Source organism: Xiphophorus hellerii, chromosome 1, assembly GCF_003331165.1.
Source record: "Xiphophorus hellerii strain 12219 chromosome 1, Xiphophorus_hellerii-4.1, whole genome shotgun sequence".
Taxonomy (NCBI): domain Eukaryota; kingdom Metazoa; phylum Chordata; class Actinopteri; order Cyprinodontiformes; family Poeciliidae; genus Xiphophorus; species Xiphophorus hellerii.
This window is the reverse complement of record NC_045672.1, coordinates 3,340,417-3,358,904: the sequence shown is the minus strand read 5'-3', so window position 1 is coordinate 3,358,904 and position 18,488 is coordinate 3,340,417. Positions and strand designations below refer to the sequence as shown.

General features: G+C 39.4%; 1 protein-coding gene and 1 long non-coding RNA gene across 3 annotated transcripts in view; one reads left to right on the top strand and one right to left on the bottom strand.

Annotated features, from left to right (window-relative positions):
• LOC116720590 (uncharacterized) overlaps window positions 1-18,488 on the bottom strand; it is a 957,300-nt gene that overhangs the window by 519,973 nt on the left and 418,839 nt on the right. The gene's annotated exons all lie outside the window — the stretch shown is intronic.
• LOC116720296 (plexin-B1-like) overlaps window positions 1-18,488 on the top strand; it is a 77,219-nt gene that overhangs the window by 42,233 nt on the left and 16,498 nt on the right. Inside the window, exons 3-17 of one of the 2 annotated variants that reach the window (XM_032563453.1) lie at window positions 69-308; window positions 2,828-3,010; window positions 7,349-7,477; window positions 9,266-9,366; window positions 9,474-9,606; window positions 10,248-10,404; window positions 10,554-10,662; window positions 11,869-11,977; window positions 12,282-13,007; window positions 15,123-15,221; window positions 15,354-15,476; window positions 16,284-16,377; window positions 16,497-16,666; window positions 17,796-17,947; window positions 18,027-18,132. In XM_032563453.1, the coding sequence (XP_032419344.1) occupies window positions 69-308; window positions 2,828-3,010; window positions 7,349-7,477; window positions 9,266-9,366; window positions 9,474-9,606; window positions 10,248-10,404; window positions 10,554-10,662; window positions 11,869-11,977; window positions 12,282-13,007; window positions 15,123-15,221; window positions 15,354-15,476; window positions 16,284-16,377; window positions 16,497-16,666; window positions 17,796-17,947; window positions 18,027-18,132 (2,631 nt within the window). The remainder of the gene's footprint in view (window positions 1-68; window positions 309-2,827; window positions 3,011-7,348; window positions 7,478-9,265; window positions 9,367-9,473; window positions 9,607-10,247; window positions 10,405-10,553; window positions 10,663-11,868; window positions 11,978-12,281; window positions 13,008-15,122; window positions 15,222-15,353; window positions 15,477-16,283; window positions 16,378-16,496; window positions 16,667-17,795; window positions 17,948-18,026; window positions 18,133-18,488) is intronic. The other variant, XM_032563462.1, reaches the window with a different exon arrangement.

The following is an 18,488-nucleotide window of genomic DNA, read 5'->3' as shown; positions in this document are numbered from 1 at the left end:
GCTTCATTCCTTAGAAGGTTACTGTTGTACTGTCTTAAATGTTTTTCACCACGCCTTTGTTGCAACAGGTGGGCAAAGGCGTGGGCCAGCAAGGCGAAGATCTGTTGGGCGTCTTCTCCACCCGCACTGGCTCAATAAACACCCCACCTGATCTCTCAGCGCTTTGCGTCTTCCCTCTGGACGAGGTCGACAGGCACATCGACTCCACACGTGACCTCTGCTACACCCGAGATGGGTTGGTTGAGAATCAGGATGAGGTGGCCTATATAGAGTATGAGGTGAAGTCCAGCTGTGCTAACCTCCCTCCGGTAAGGATGCAAGAGGAAAACGTTTTGGGCGTCAAACAGAAATCCAGATGTTGAAGCTAGAAAGTAAACATTTCAGAGCTGTGGGGTTTTGGAAGCACTGCTTCCCTCAGAGAGGACAGAGAGGTTTCTACTCCTTCATATTTGATACAGTCATGGTGAGACACTTCTTCATCCCTTCCTTTCCTTCTTTCTTATTCCTATTTTCTTGTCCTCCATCATTTTTCTCCTACTTTCTGTCCTTTCCCTTCTTACTTCTGTCCCTGAAACTGTGTACGTTTCCTTCCTTCCTCTCTTCATTTCGTCTTTCCTCTATTCCTTCGTTTCTTTCTTCCCTCCTTCCTCTCTTTTTCCTAAAACATTGTTTTCTTTCTTCCTTCACTTCTTTCTTTTCTTTCTTTCTTTGTTTCTTTTTTCTCTCTCTTTCTCACTCCCTCTCTGAAACCTTGCATGTTTCAGTGTCTGGGGAAAAAATTACTGTGGTTCTGAATCCATCAGAAGGATATTAAAATGGTCAAAGCAGACTAACATTAAGGTAGTACAGTTAAGGACAAAATTTAAACAAGTTTGAAGAATTCTTTCAATCTGATGCCAAAAGCTTTTTAATGGCTCCAAAAGCACCCGTATGAGGTCTAACCTCATTAAACATTACATTAAATGACATTACATGACAAACATGACATTGAACCAAATGTTAGCCAGACGGTGTGTGTGTACTTCAGCCTGTGTGTTTTGAGTCTTAAGTGCTAGAAAATTTCTAAAAATAGTTTCAGATGTATTCTTTTTGTTTATTGCGCCCTGCAAAAACAATGTTACAAACAAATGATTAAATGTCCAAAGTTATGCCAGCCATGCTCATGATCAATGTATGCAAGATCCCATATGCCTGCATTATTAGCAGACATAAAGGTTTTACATTAGAAGCATTACCGCTATTTATCATGAGAATAATGCCTGCACCTTAGTTGTATCGACTCGCTTGTCTTAAGTGTTTGGCGTAAGGTAAAACAAATGGATCGCAGAGCAAAGCAACGAGGAGCGACTGCACGATTAGGACGAGTGGATGGAAGTCCGGTAATGAGGCCCCAGTTTCACCCAGCTGCAGCTGTGCAGAAAAGTCCCTTTCCTCAGTCCCTTCAGCCCTCACAACCATTTAATGGGATCGTTAGAGATAAATAAAGAAAACCAAAGTGGAATCATGCGTTCTGCTGCCTTGATGAGTTCTGACAAACAAAGATAGAAGGACAGAGATGGAAACTTAAACAAACAAGCACAGTAGCTGATGAGAGGGAAAATGGAGCACTGACAAGACGATGAAAGAGAGGGAATCATGAGGATACTCTTCTTCTCTAGCAATGATAAGCCTACTTATGTTATATAAACAAAGCATAAAAGCTAAAATAAGTGCTCACTCTCTTCCTTCTTTGCTTCTTCGTCAATTATTTGAAGTCGTGGATTTTGCTTCCGAGCAGGATAATAATTGTTACTTTTCATAACAAGGCGTTTCCTAACCACTGCGCTTTAATCTGTATTATGATCCTGTTATAGGGAATTAAGAGAATACAGAGGCTCTGCTGTACTATTAGGGAAATAGCCTTGTTGTTCTAAAGGTTTACAGACACAATTTTGTGGACAGTTCATTGCCTGTTCTTCTTTAAGAAACTCCTTCAGTCTTAATCTAAAAAACTTCCAGTCTGGAATCAGTTTAAAGTCCTCAGATTATGAATTCCACATAATGATGACTCGCACAGACAAAGCTGTTTGACCAAAAGAGGTTTTGCGAAAAGGTATCTTGAAGTTGTTCCTGGATGCACCACAAGCTCCTAAATCTCCAGATCTAAGAGGAACCTCTATGACACTGATCACATGAGGAGCCTGAACTTTCAAACATTTAAAAATCAATGATGCATTACAATATTTTACAATGCTGTCGATGTTCATCGTATTCAGTTTTCTCAGACTGAGTAATGTTACTTTTTTTGCCATATTTGAGTAACAGCTGTATTGACTCTGTGTTGTGTATGTGTTTGTATCCCATTGAATTCACAAGTAGAATTTTTGTTTTGACATATCACCGTCCTAAAATGATGGACTAGGGAAGTTTTTGCCAATTGTTACTTTTTATTTTGTCAGAATCACTTTTGAGCAAAAAAGAGGAGGGGATTTTTAGTCAATTTATTTTTCCAAAATTGCTTTTGACACATTAACTAATCCAGTTACTGTGCCAACAGTAAACCTAGCTTAATCCATCTTTGTTGTCACTGTTACTGGTGTATAAAAATAATCCTATTTAAAATAAATTAAACAATGCTTAGCCTGGTAGGGTGGGGACTAAGTAAAGCCTGGTGACCCGCCAGGCATATGATACACTGGGGGAAACCTGATGTAGATTTTCTCAAATTTATGGTTGGAATTTTCTATGTTTTCTGGTTGACTTCCAAGAAACCTATCTGTGTCTTTTAATTGAATTGGTTAATAATGCAGTATCTGACCAAAACTTGTTACCCTTTCACACGTTGTAGAACACTCTGAAAGCGTACCCGTGCGGTTCTGACCACACCCCCAGCCCCATGGCGAGCAAAGTGCCGCTGGAAGCTAAAGCCGTGTGGCAAACTTCAGCGGCCCGTCTCACCGCCGTGGCAGTCAGCGTCAGGGAGGGACACAGCATCGCCTTTCTGGGAGATGCCAAAGGCAATCTTCACAAGGTAGTTATACACACACACACACACACACACCCACGCCTGCACACACACGCACACTTGCACCTGGACGAAACCAGGGAGACGTTCCTGACTCATCACCATTAACGGGGAAATATTTAATCCATCAAGCAGCTTCCCGTTAAGGGAGTGTTCTAACCTTCCACTTGCTGGAGTCTTGCATGAGTTGGTGCTCAGCTAATGCTCTGTTCATACAACCCTTCCCTCATGACGCTGTCTGCCTGTCTCTGTATCATGTTCCAGCAGAATGAGCGCATCTTAACTCCACTTCAAGTATCTAAATCCAAGCTTCCTGGATGCTTTTATTGCATCTTTTACCCTTTAGCCACTTTAGCAGTTTAACCCGAATAGATTTAAAACTATTATCATTCAACCAAGATAATACAACAATTAAAAGGGGCAATATTATCTAAAATTATTTTTTTTTAGGTTTACATCATGTTAGTTATTCCCTCATCAAAAAAACATACCTGGTGTGTTCCTTTGTTTCTTTCATTCCTGTTTGAGAAGTTCTTAATCTGCCTAGCAACCATTCAGCTGTGCAAAATGCCTGGATGGACCTAACCCTGTCTTACAGATACTGCTATTCCACAGAGCTGATGTTTCCAAGCTCACAGAGCAGTACTTCCCCACTCAGCTCCTTCAAACTAGCCAGCAGCAATTAGCAAACTCCTGGGGCCGCATGTATAAAAGAGTGCGTAGTTTTCACACTAAAACTTGACGTACGGACAAAATTAGAAAAGTGCGGCGCACAAATAAATTCGGATGCATAAAGCTGTATAAAGCATAAAGTAGGAATTTTTATAGAGTCAGAGGTCCAAATTCAAGGTGGTAAATTACAATTTAAAATTTTATTCAAGTCATATTTGATATAAAAAATAATGGTAAAACATTTTCCACCACTAATGAGACATACAGTACAGACCAAAAGTTTGGACACACCTTCTCATTGAATTCAATGAGAAGGTGTGTCCAAACTTTTGGTCTGTACTGTACATACTAGTTCAATGGTAAGTATACATCAGTTAGTGGAGAAATCTTCAGTAGCTTGGTTGTAAGTGTGCACCATGTTAAACCAAATGTTTGTTTTGTGCACATTTTGATCCACCAAACAACACTGACATGATGTAATGTTACCTTTTTTTTAACAATTGAAGGTAACATAGTTTCTTGATTTCGCTATAAAGGGAGATGTGATTGTTGTAGCGTCCGACAGCTGCTGAGCGGAAGGATCTGGGATTATGCTCCTTTGTGCATTCAGGATGCAGCAGTCTGTCACTGAAGGAGTATTTTATTTTTAAATTATACCTTTTTATTGATGTTTTAAACTATTTAGGAGTGATAAGCAACTCCCCCTTTTAGGCCAATGCATGCTGTCACCGTTAGGCGCACATCAACAAAATACAGTATATAACATATATTATATAACAATAAGTGTTCAATAAGCGCTATAAGCTTTAAACAGTCAGAAAATGTTGAACAGTTTTGAAATCTTGACCAGTTAAAAGCCTGTAACTGGGAGCTGGTCCATATCTAATCACCGCAGTCTGATTCACAGCATTCCAACAAGCACAGAATAACATACCCCTACGACTCCATACCTCAGACATGCACTTTGTGTTCTCAGCCTGTGATTGTGATTTTTGGAGACTAAGTGTATTATTTGACTGAAGAATTTGAAGTGGCATGAGTAGATTTGAACAATTTGTGGGCTTTTTTCTTTACTTTTCTCTCTGCATGTCGGGGTGTTTTTCCATCTAGTTTTCAATAGATTGACACACAACTTTTTAACATCTACAAAGCCCTACTGCTTGCATCTCAGAAGTAAGAGCAGACATCAGAGAGAGAAGTGTTCTTTCTGTTGTAATGTGTGTTGTGGGATGCGGGGGGAAAAGAAGGGAAACGTAGAACTAGACTTTTTAATTAGCAGATCAAAACAGAGCTCTGTGTAACCCATTGTAGCAAGCTTTTATAACAAGATTATAGTATCACACAAAGTCAAATCCCTCTTTGTCAAGATACACATCTTTATGCGTGCATGTGTGTAGAATATGTGTACATCTTTCATGTAGAGAACCAAAAGAAACATTAAACCAGCAAAGAGATAATATTTTTGAAATGGAGACATTTTCCTGGTCCGAGCTTTTGCTGCAGCTGTCCTGAGCTCCACTAGGTTGGTATATTGATATGGCATGACAGAAGTTTTTGCGAAAACATAATTGGTACAATTATAATTATGTTGTGACAGTATAATATCAGACAGATAATCTGTGAAATATTGAGCTCTTCTGCCTTTTCCTAGTACTAACTGCAGAAATACAGCACTCGGCCAGAAACAACCAATCAGAGCCAGGAGGAGGTTAGCGCTGTCGATCACTCTTGCGCTCATCCCCTCCCGCTTGCTCTTTGCTAAGCTACAGCTGGTTCACCACAACATAGCCTGTTACCAATGCTAATACTAGTTAGCACTGCCACTAAAGATGGTGAATAAACGGTTTTCCTGTAACGGTGAGTTGTTTTTCTGACTTTAGCACATTGAGCAACATACAGGAGTGTGATTGACAGCGCTAAGACCCTCCTCTTGGCTCTGATTGGTTGTTTCTGCCTGGGAGCTGTGCGTTTTTGCAGTCCACAATAATAACACTGGGAGGAGGTGAAGGTGCATAGTATTACAAAAAAAATCTTCAGAAATCAGCTTTAAATTTTGACACCAAGAACACAAACCTTTTTCAAAATGGCTTCCTGAAAGCCTTGCAACATTTTTGCTTGGATGTTGGATGCTTTTCTCCATTTTCTGCCCGCTTTCTGCACCCTCTTCAGTATTCATGATTTATTTAAGGATTAAATGTGTTTGACTGAAACAGTAAAGTTGCACAGATAATTTCCCTTTTATATTCTTACATACATATATTAAAAATGCAAGCAGTTTTAAAAAAAGATTGTATTGTTTCGCCTCATTTCACCACTAAAACAAACTGCAGTTTATGGAGTGGAATCGCATCACTTCCTGGACCCGTGCTTCCCTCTTCAACCCGACTTTGTTTGCACTTGCTGTTCAGACAGAGAAACCACCTTTCAAAAGCAATCAATGCTATTATGGAATTTAAAATCCAACCACACTGCAGAGTTGGATCTCCATGGAAGCTTAAAATATCTCTGCTGCTCTCATATTACCTTCTGCTTCTATCTGATGGACAATTAAAAGCTTACCTTCAATCCTTCATCAAGCTGTAATCAAGTTTGATTTTAATCTACATTTGTAACGTCAGTAATTCCCGTTAGACATCATTACAACAACCAACTGTAATAGACTGTATTGTTTGTTTTTCATTGCACTGCAATAAACAGAGCTACAACAGTTACAACTGAAAGTCTTTTAGAGGTTGTGTCTACCAATTTGTCATATCAAAAGTTCAGATGTTTCCTGATTCTTATACTTAGCTCCCAACTTTGACTAGGCCATTACAGGCCATGGAGTTGCTGATATGATTGTAATTGATTATTTTGTATTTCTGACAGTATGTGTAGGATCACTGTAAAAAATTGTAAAAAATAAATCATTCATCCATTTCCTTCTGTTTCACATTTTTGAGCTGCTTTTTATCACATAAAATCCAAATAAAATACATTTAATTTTGCATTTGAAGTTCTAAAGGTTATTAAAAGTTTTAGGACTTCCACAGCTCAGTCCAGGAGAAAGATTGATTGATAAATTTATTTTATTTTTTTCATTAAATTACATGTATTATAGAAATGCTCTGCAGGCCTCAGTGGACATTAAGTGATTCTGGAAAAAAAACCTCAGCATTCACATCTGCATGAGACTATTGGGACCGATATGATAAAATCTAAATATAACATAGGAAACAGTCGTTATTCTAGGCTGCTAATCTTTGCGTACAACTTCCCTTTCCATTATGTGCTGAGTGCATCCTCCTAATGGGACAACCGATTCTCTTTTCTGTTCGTGGTGATCTTATTAAGATGAGGTAACATGAGTGTTTGAAGGCCTGGGTTTCACTGCAGCCAGAGGTAATCTTCCTGTGCTTCATATTAGATTTGAATGTGATAATCAGATCTATGCCCACTTCTGCTGCGATCCTGTGCAAGTGTGATTTGATTTGGTGTTTGAGCTGTAAACCAGGGAGGTTAGTTCTTTTGTGTTTTTTTTTGTCAAATATTGCGTTTTAGTGATGCAGCATTGTAGATTGTTCCTACTTCAAAATGTTTTCCAATCCAATTACTTGAATTCATACAAATTCATAAGAGAGACACTTCCTGCTTTAAAGTCTAAAGTATTGTTTTTTGTGTGTTCTTGTTCAGGTTTATCTTGGCAGAGACGGGGCGGTGGAGGTGTATGCAAACTCAACGATACAACCCAACTCCCCCATCAACAGCGATCTGTTACTTGATGATCGCGGCTCACATATCTACATTATGACAAAAACAACAGTAAGTGTGGTGAAGTCAAGCTTCGCCTTTTTATTTAAAGGGATAGAATTATGTAAAACTAACTTTTGAGAGCTTTACGTCATGTTATAATATTATTCGCTCATCAAATACATACCTTGATCCTTTAATGCATGTTTGATAAATCCTGTCAAGCTTCCCGTGGCAACCATTCAGCTATGCAAAAGGCCTGGTTGGACCTCCTTCTCTGAGCTGCAGCTTCCAAGCTTTGAGGTTTTTATCTCACAGAGCTCCTTCCACCACCACTCCTTTACTCAGCTCCTTCAGACTAGCCAGCAGCAATTAGCCAACACCTGGTAGAACTGCACATCTGCTGAGCTCTTTATAGTAGCTACTCATAGGTGTAATACTGGTATGTATGTTAAAGGGTTAATAGAGGATCAATGTGGTGATGACTTCCTGGAGGCAGCATTTCAGAAAGAACAGTTCTTAAAATGACAGAGGCCCAATTTCAAAGTGCTTAATTACAAAGTCAGATTTCTTTTAAGTCATATTTGATGTATATATTGTTTTTCTAAAAGCTGAAGGTAACATAGCTGCTTGATTGTGCTATAAAACGGCACTATGGCCCTGGAAGATACACAATGCTCCCCCTTTAAAGTATTCATGAGGTGTATAAACAGATGCAGCCATTTCCACTATTTCAGTCACTTACCCAGATGTCTTCATAAATAAGAATGAATATGGCTTCTCATTCATCAATTTATGGTTTGTCAGAGTTTTTCATGCATGCTTCCTCAAGCTGTGTCGCCCTGAAGACAAACTACAGATAAACAGAGAAGCCAGCTGGCAGCTGGGGTCAGAGGTCACTAACCCTAGTGTGATTGGCACAACAGTCAGCAGGAGGTGTGAGGTCAAACCTAACAATAGTATTGATCTGCAAAAGAAGCCTGCATTGTCTTGGCACATTCCCTGCAGAGCATGTGTGGGATGCTGTAGATTCTGATAAATGATGATTAGGAAAGTCTGTACTCTGAACAGTTTGTGTCAAAAATAAATCAAAATGTCTCAGTCAGAGCTGTTCTGGGATTCAGAAATGTTACAACACATTTTTGTGTGTGAGTGAAATAAAACTGCTGCTACTTCTCTCTGAATACAGAGTTCATGATTTAATTATTTGTGAAACTTTGTCTCAGATCTAGAAATTTCAATGGGATCTGCAAATAATTGTTCTTTTAGTTAGCAGTGTGAATAAAATACAATAATTGACCAGTGTCTTTCTCTAAATTGAATGCATTCAAAACTCAAAGGAACTTGGAGACCAAGCAGATATATACAGTACTATGTATTACACTGCTTTGATATATGTGTAATGTATAATGATATACAGTACATGGCAGGACTAAGTAATAGAAGTACTAATAAATAACTTTATACCTGTTGTATGCTTTTTGTATATGGTAGCTATGCTGGATACTGAAACTGAGGATATTCTGGTACCTCAGACATGTTCTTGATTAAAGGACTAACATATTAATCCAGGAAAATGCATACAGCACAGCACAGATGATGGAAAAAAAGAATATTCATAACCCTCATTCAAATTCAGTCTTTCAAATGCTACTGACTATTTTTAAATAGTTTTTAAATGAAATTATTTGCTTTTTATTCTTAATTGTCAGCATCAATAGTGTGTGATGTCAGCATTTCATTTGCCTTGAGATGACAATCTTGAGTTGAAATATTGACTCATTCTACAATGTTACATTGTTTTGTTCTTCATTTATCTGTCTAAAGCCTACCTTTTGCTTGTTTGTCTTTTATTTTCAGGTAGAAAAGCGTCCAGTCGCAGAATGCGGGGATCACTTGGACTGTCAGTCATGTCTGTCTGCCAGAGACCCGTACTGCGGCTGGTGTGTCCTTGAGGGACAGTGAGTGTTCTGAGCTTCAGCTTGTATCTCCAGTTCTCCCTGTTTTCTTCATTTCTAACCCTCTTATGTCTAACTGTGCTATGCTGTGCTATGCTCCGGTGGTTCAGGTGTGGCCAGCGGTGGGAGTGCCAGCGAGGCTCTCTGCAGGGCCAGTGGTTGTGGAGTTTCAACCAGATGCAGCAGTGCCTGGGCATACAGCGCCTCAGCCTCTACAACATCAGCCTTGGAGAGAAAGCAGATGTAATACAGACAACATGACTAATGAAATACAAGAGCAATGGACTGAAATGTTTTGTTCGCTACCACATTACAAGAATAAAATCTTTTGACAGCACAGTTGAAAATAATATGACAAAGTCATAATATTATCCAAATAAAGACATAATATGAGTACGAAGTACCAAGTTTCTAAAAAAATGCTACATGAAAAACAACAAAGTAAAATGTTGGAGCAGCTTCAGAACTTATACATTGGTATCGGTTTTACAAATAAGGAAATGCTTCAAAACTGAACGCGTCAGGATCCAGTTATTATCAGTAGCAGGACATGAAACAATCCGTCAGACATAACGAGTTTTTTTTCTCTCAAAATGACTTCTTGTAATGCCTGACAGTAAAACGCTGTCATACAACTCGCAGAAGGGATAATTGACATAAAATCTGCTTTTTGAAACTTTTTTCTCTCATTTGTAATTTTTTTTAGTTAAGAAAGCAAGAAAAAAAATCTTTTGAAATTGGGTGAGAAAAAATCAGAAATGTTTTTTTTCTTAACACCCAGCTCTAATAGTGTTAATAATTAAACTCCACACTGAACCACACTACAGACACAGAGTCTTTTTGTTGTCTTTTCCTTCTTTCATGTAATATTTGTTTCCATTCAGATTGCCTTGTCAGTGGAGGGTCTGCCCAGTCTCCAACAAGACGAGGCCTACTCCTGCTTCTTCCAGGACACGGAGAGTCCAGCTTTACTCACCACTACCGGTGTCATCTGCTCCACCCCAGGCGCCAGCAACCTGCCCCCCATCGGTCTGGGAGATGGTTAGTGTTCTGCTCCAAGTTTATACGGATGCCAAAAAGACTCCTTAAAATGCCTCAAACGTCATTGATCAACACTATTCAGAACATTAATTTAAGGATTGCAGTGAATGCTTTGACTATTGATTGATTGATGTTTTATTCCGTTGCAGAGTTTGTGACGGTGACCTTGGCTCTGCGTTTCATTAACGTGACCGTAGCTGAGACAGAATTCACCTTCTACAACTGCAGCCTGGTGCAGGAGCTTTCTGGGCGCAGGCCGTGAGTATACGTCTTCTAAACATCAGAAACTCGTATTCATTTTTCAGATCAGTGAACACGCCACACCTAAGCACTGACAGGTCGTCCCTTACAACAAGACTCAAGACATTACTGCTACTATTTTTAACATCATGAAGGTGTTGAAAATGAATTCAAATAGAATTTAGGGGAAAACTGTATCTTCTGCAGCATGTTAAGATACGCCTGTGATTCATTTGGCCGAAAGGGAGTGAAGCTTTCAGCAGATAACAGGAATGTTGACATGAGGGCGGCAAAGTTCCTCCTTGGTATCATTATAAGCTTTCAGCCTAAATCTGTCAGAATTTAGATACAAATCTAGATTCTCAAGGGGAACACACACGAAGACGACGGTTTGTTAGTAAAACTAACCCTGCTGCTATTCACCAGCATAAGATGCTAAATACGTCTAGCTATGTTGTCTGCTTGTTTCTGTTGTAAAGAGTTAAAAAAGTTTACAATCTGACAGCCCTTGCTTCTAAAATAAAGAATTGGCGTTAGCATCACTATCTGCCTTTATTTTGTTTGTGTTGTTTCTTTTATGTATTGGTATCAGTTCGATAAGTGATACTGATGATGATTTCTGTCATATTGTTCCAAAGTTTGACACTCGTGCATTTCCTAAATATTTTGAATGCTGTACTTGTATCCCCTTGTCGTGTAAAAGAAATTGAAGTCAAACAAAATCCATTTTCAGGTCAAATCTTTACAAACACTATCACATATCTGAAAAGGAAATCACATTGGTGCAGACCAATCTGATTAGTGTAAACTCTAACCAATATTTTTTTTCATACTGACCAGCAGCAATTAGCAAACACCTGTTGGAACTGCTGAGCTCATTATAGGAGCTACTCCTCAGTGAAACGCTGGTAAAAATGTCAATAGGTTAATGGAGCAGAGATGTGATGACTTCCTGAACTCAGACATTCAGAGTGAGAGTTTTTTAAGAGACCGGCCCAATTTCAAAGTGCAAAGTAATAAGTCAAATTTCTTTAAATCATATTCAATATATATAAAATTTTTATAACAGCTGAATGTGACATAGCTGCTTGATTATGCTATATAATGGCACTATGTGGCTCGAAGCCACATAATACTGCCCCTTTAAGTTTGCACTGTTCTGTTTTATTCCTACATTGACATTTTCATCTTAGTCCTCTATTGTTCTGCTTGCGTCCCTGCCAGATGCCAAGGGTGTGTCAGCAGCCGCTGGGGGTGCAATTGGTGTATCCATGAGCATGTCTGCACACACAAACACACCTGCAGTCAAGGAGTCACCATCCACAACCAACGGGTGAGTCATCCTGAAGTCTGAGCTCGGGCTTTTTACAGCTTTTCTTTTCAGTAGGAGTTCATTTCAGGAAACCAGATCTAAAAGCGGAGGGTTTGACCTCTGGAGGATCCCGTACTTTCTGTTTGATTTGGTTTGCTTTTGTCTTTTTAATTTAAACCATCAACCATTTTTTCTCTCTATTATTTCAGAGTTATTTATGTTTCTGCATATCCCATTTCTTTCATCCTAATTTTGTCTCCACCCGCCTGCTTTTTCTGTCTCCCTCTCCATCCCTCCTCCTCGTTTGTGCTTCACCATCATCAAGTTAACGCCACAATTGCCCACCATCCCACCTCCAACCAGAACTCCTACCCCATCACCTCCTTCTGTTCCGACCGCTCCAGCAACAACAGCAACTACTTCTACACCAACAACACAGCCGGCTCCCACAGAGACATCTGCCACCACCAAAGCAGCTGTCCCCACAGTGACCATCACAGGCACCCCCCCCACTGGTCCTAATGCTGAATCCAGCACACCAGCTACCCGCTCAACAACTTCCCCCTTTGTCAGGCTCTCCACCCAGGCCAGCTCCACTCTCACTGACATAGCCACCACGGATGGGGTCCTCAGCAACACAGAGGGAGCCACAAAGGAAGCCATCAGTTCTCTAAGTGGCTCTTTGGAAGATGAAGACACCTTAAATGTCACGGCTGAAGCAAGGCCCACATCACCAAGCGGCACCGGTGGCCAAGCAGACCGTTCTGGTGAAGTTGTGACCACTTTCCCGGAGATAAACTCTACTGCTTCCAGAGAAGCTGGCCCTTTAATAGACCCCTCTATCAGTCTGGCCACTACCGAGGAGAATGTCTCGCCTCCGGGGCTGAGCGGCTGGGAAAAGCCTAAGAAAAGGACGGAGATGGATTCTGAATTGACTCCATCTGTCGCCCGTTCGCTCGTCCCGACGCAATTACCTGAACCGGTTGTTGATGTCACTACTGATTCTCCAACAAAACTCCAGTCTGATTCTTCTTCTGAATCTTTTACTCCGGTGAGTTCATGCACCCTGCTGGGAACAGGGTACAAAAAAACATCGTCCATAAGTTAGCAAAGGACTTTAGGAACACAGTGGAGGTAGAAAATATGAATGACACGGTCGTACAGTATGTTGAAGGAAAATTCATACCCCACATTGAGCGTATGAATTAAAATCTTTAAATGAAGATTTATTTTTAAATAAATCTTTTAAACAAGAGAATATTCTTTTAATGAGATTTTTAAAAGACGTTATAAATAAATTTGATATCTTACTAATGCCAAAATGTATTCAGTTTTAGATAAGTAAGGTTATAACAGTGAAACAGAGACATCTCTTTTGATTTTTAAATGCTTGGGCGAAACAGTGTGAGAAGAAGAGTGAGAAGGATCATCCCTTTTTATGAAGACCTAATATGATCATATTTTTATATCTTGTTAAAATGATAAGCATGTCTTTCTGTTCAGTACTTTCACAGCCTGGTGGTAAACTACGTTGACCAGTCTAAAACTTGTACAGGAGGCTTGTGCAAATGGTTTGATGGATAATAATGACACTATAATTCAGGGTTGCTACTTTGGTTGACAGTGAGTTTCTGATAAGTGAAAGCTTCCTGTGGTCACTTCTTAATCCGAGATTAATTGGATAATTTATCCTGATAAATTATTCATTTATCTTGACAAATATCTTGTAAGAATTTAGATTGATTGTGTTCACTAAAATGATAATTAGTGCTGTTTATAATCACCCACAGCAATGTTAGGATAAATTTAACTGATTCTCCACTGTTTGTTCAATGAGAGTGTCTTTAAATAATTCATTTGTAAATATGATTACATGCACAGGTGATTACAGGCACAACATTCAACCTTTCCCTGAAAACATAGACATGGGGTCTTTCAGTAATCAAAGGATCTGTAAAAATCAGAAAATACTTTTTCATTGGTATTTAAATGCATGTATCAGTTAGTTATTCAACCATTCAAAAACCAGGGTCATTGCTGCCATTAACTTATCTGTAGCTTGCTGCTTAGTATCTGCATACATCTGGATCTGGATTCATTGTTTAGATGGAAAGACTAAACAACAGAGATCCCAGATCTGCAGATCAGTAAGGGCAGAGATAGCTCACTGTTTTCCCTCTCTTTTCTTCTTCCTTCAAGATATGACTTGTACAGAGAAAGCTTGGTAAAAAAGTCAACCTGGTCCACAGTTGCGTTTCTGTTACATATGTGTTCCAAACGTTGTCCTTATTCCACTAATTTAAGAAAAACAAAATTTTGCAATTTTATTAGATAAGAAACACACTTAAAATTACACATGAATAAGTTTGTTCACACAATAAGCCATTAAAAAAACCTGCCACGCCATCGTCCTCCTGCCACTATTTGTCGTCGTCTTCATCTCTTTTTGCCAGTAGTAACATCTGGCTGTTGATCACGTGACTTGAAACAAGTGTTTCCTTCCCTACAAGGAGACCTGGTACTTTCCCAATTCACAAAATATTCCAAACTATTCCTTTATTACACTTCCTTAAACTAGGAAGTGTAATAAAGCTTCAACACAAGGTCCCACGGTATTTACCGCAATACGCTTCCAGGTTTCCAGTTTATAAATCCAGCAGTGCCTGACGAGAAATCAATGCAATCTCAAACGTGAGGATGCAGCGGAGTAATTTAAAGCATTAGCCTGACAGGTTTTATTGACTCAGCTCTCTCCATATGGCTTCAGGTCACCTCATTTAGCTCTACAGGCAGGTAATAATGTTAAGCTAACTCAGCATTTCCTTCTACATGCAAGGGTGTTGCTGCTACATGCATATTTCTAATCTGTGTTGTGTTTCACAGTTTGCATTTTTTTATTTTTTGCAATCAGGACAAACTCAGTCATTTCATGATTCATGTTTTTTTTTTCTTTTAATGTGTAGAATGCGGATCATTTCATTATCTCAACGTTTATCAGATAATCAGATGAGTGTTGTATTCATGGATTGATTCTCTTCCAACTCATCTCTTGGTTTGAGAAACTAAAAACGGCTCAGTGAATCTCATGATGGTACCTGCATGCTGTCATGGTTCTCAAGCAGGACAAATGTTGGAGATTTTAACATTTTCCGACTTGTGTGACCAGGAATGCCCGTGTGTGGAGAAGGTTCAGGATTCCTCTCTGCTTCCTGTCAATGTGGAGAGGAAGATCACGTTGGTGGGCCAACACCTAGACCTGTTTCAGGTAGTAAAAACAAAAGCATATATTTTCATCCTCCGTAAACACTGGGAAATATTCTGTATGACCTCATAAAGCAAAGAGGGATTTATGTCTTGTTTGTATTTTTTGCTGCTTTTGTGCCGACGTGTGATTCAGGATAAGGATTTGGAGTACGAGTGTGTTTTGGATGTGGAGAATCAGTCAGTCGTTGTAGAGGCTTCTGTAGAGCCTGATGCTGATCGGCCATCAGTCTTCTTTATCACCTGTCAGCCACACCAGGTCAGTAACAAGCACTTCCTGCGTCTGGGAGTCATGATGAGGAGGTTTAACAGAGTTATTTAATCCATACATGATTATTATGTGACCTTTAACCTTTCATCTTATATCCAAGCTTGTGTTGCTTTAAAACATGTCCCAGTTAAAAGTTTACATCCACACGTTGTTGTGGTTTTATTCGACATTGACTGATTATAGAACATCTAACTTCAATGATTTTTAGAAACAAGAATTAGGTGCACAACTTTGAGTTTGAGTTTTCCGTCCAGTGATCACAAGAATTGTGCTGTGATTCCAAGATTCCAGTTGTTTTAGAATCCTGGGTCCAAACTGGTTTAAATGCAGAGATGTTTTCTGAAGGAAAATGAGAAATCCGTTGTCTTCACCTCTTTATTTCCTTGAGTCTCTCTCACTTTTCCTACATTAAAGAATCTTTGGAGAAAGTAAAAGTATTTAGTCCGACTTTTTTGTGCAGCAAATGTTGGATCATAGGTCCATTTGACTCATTCTTATTAGAAAAGCCCTTTATGGTCAAGAAAACAATCTGTTTACTGTCTACAACAATAACCACTTAGGTTCCAAATTACATTTTATCCATAAAATACTGTGACATTGGTCTTTAGAATGTCTCTTTCCAAGTTCACTTTCCTGGCATAATTCTTGTTGGATGTATTTCACCCTTCACTCTGACATTGTTTCTAATAATAATTTAAATGAACTCATTTGACTTTTAAGGATAGTCCAGAAATTTGTACATTTATTTTATTTTTCCTGGGCAATGAAAGCATTTGCACCCTGCTTGTGTTGCAGTATGTTTACTCCCTACTGAGGGAGGAATACTTGGCGACAATCAATGTGAGGAGAAAAAACAACTTCCTCATAGACAGCGCTGAGGATCTGCATGGTGAGTGCTATGTAATGTGTGTCAAAGATGTGTCACAATCTCATTAAACCTGCATTTATTGCTGGGTTATTGAATAAAGATCCTAACCTTTCCTTTGTCTTTCTTTTCTTTCGCCTCAGTCACTCTGTTCAACTGTTCAGTGGGCCGGTCCGACTGCAGCCGGTGTCGAACGGCTGAACCGAAGTACGACTGTGTTTGGTGCGGCGGAGATGCCAGCTCCAGCTGTGTGTATCGAGACTCTTGCGCTGATGCGATCGAACACACATGCCCCGCACCCGTCATTCACCGCGTAAGAACTGTTCACTTTTCATTGTGCAGTCATTAAAGGCTTCATTTTGTGGTAATCCCTTAAGGCACAGGTGTCAAACTCCAGTCCTCAAAGGCCGGTGTCCTGCAACTTTTAGATGTGCCTCTGCTGCACCACACCTGAATAGAATAATTAGGTCATTAGCAAGGCTCTGGAGAACTGATCTACACAAGGAGGTAATTAAGCCATTTCATTCCAGTGTTTTGTAGCTGTGGCACATCTAAAAACTGCAGGACAACGGCCCTAGAGGACTGGAGTTTGACACCTGACTTAAGGCATGTTTAACCAGTAACCTTGAGATGCAGAGGAGGATTTTTTTTATTTCATACTTTGCTTTTAAAATGGAAATAAAATGTAACTTTTTGTCAACACAAAATTGTGGAGAATCTTACAAGGTGTGTATGAAGTGCCTCTTTCCTATTGTTAATTAAGGCAGAGAGTTGCTGCTGTTGGCCTGTTTTTCTTCTGAAGGCTTTGGGAACCTTGTTACCATCGACGCAGTGAGGAAAATAACTAAAATACTGTCTCATTTGCATAAAAATTTTAATGATCAAAATAATTTTAATCACAGAGTTTATGCAACTTCAATAAAATAGGTTTATTTTACTCAGTTATGATTGAATTTTCACATATCAAAGCAGAGAACCCATTTCATGCCCTCATCCTTCCTTCTCTATTTGTAGTAAAGATGAGTCTAAAGATTTGAAGTCAAGTTTAGACATGATGGACCTGCCCGATGAGACGATGTTTGTTTATGGCAGCCGTGTGAAAATGGACCGGCTGCATATACGGAACAACGACTGGAAACATGAAGGGACTGGTGTCATTTTCTACTTTGGAATAATCTACTTCTTCATGCTTATATAAATTATATTAAACTTTAGGAAGTAAATTAAGATCTGAAATAAACCTTCTGCATTAGAGGAAATATGTATTAATCTTTACAGTTGAAATTCATTAGTTTAGGTATTTGCCACTTCTTAAGGTGATTGTGCCATATACACCCAACCAATTAGAATGTTTTAGTTTTGAATATAGACATCGTAAATCACCAAAAATATTGTCATCACCCAGAACATACGGTATTTTTGTGCTTTTCTTGTGTTTTCAGTTAGACCCTGAATCCGGTCCAACCGAGGGAGGCACAGTTGTAACCATTTCTGGCTCTAATCTCGGTCAAAGGGCCGAAGACATCCAGAGCTCGGTCACAGTGGCCGGAGTGCCGTGCATCGTCATCCAGAGCAGATACGAAGTCTCATCTAGGCAAGGCGTTAGCACAACTCAACATACTCAGCTCTGTATCTTTTTTTTATGCTAACAGCGGTGTGACTGTACATTGTAGGATAGTGTGTGAGACTACCAGCAGTGGACAGGAGACGAGGGGCCACGCCTCAGTCAGTGTAAGAGGAGGAGAACACGGGATCTCTGCTCATACATTCAGTTTTCAGGTCAGTATGACCGTGGCACTGTATTAAAATGACAATGTTTCAGAAAGGTTTGATGTTAAAATTGGTGTACCTCAAGGATGTTTGCTCAGCCCTTCACTATTTAGTTTTTATATATTCAATAAAATGGAATAAAATGTAACTGTTAATTAATTTAAATAAACAATTGTTTATTTAAATAAACAATTGTTTATTTAAATTAATTAACAGTTATTTAAATTAATTAATTGCTGCGATGGTCTGGCGACCTGCCCAGAGTGTACCCCGCCTCTCCCACGTTGACCGCTGGAGATAGGCACCAGCACCCCTTGTGGCCCCACACGGGATAAGCATGTTAGATATTGGAGGATGGAATATGA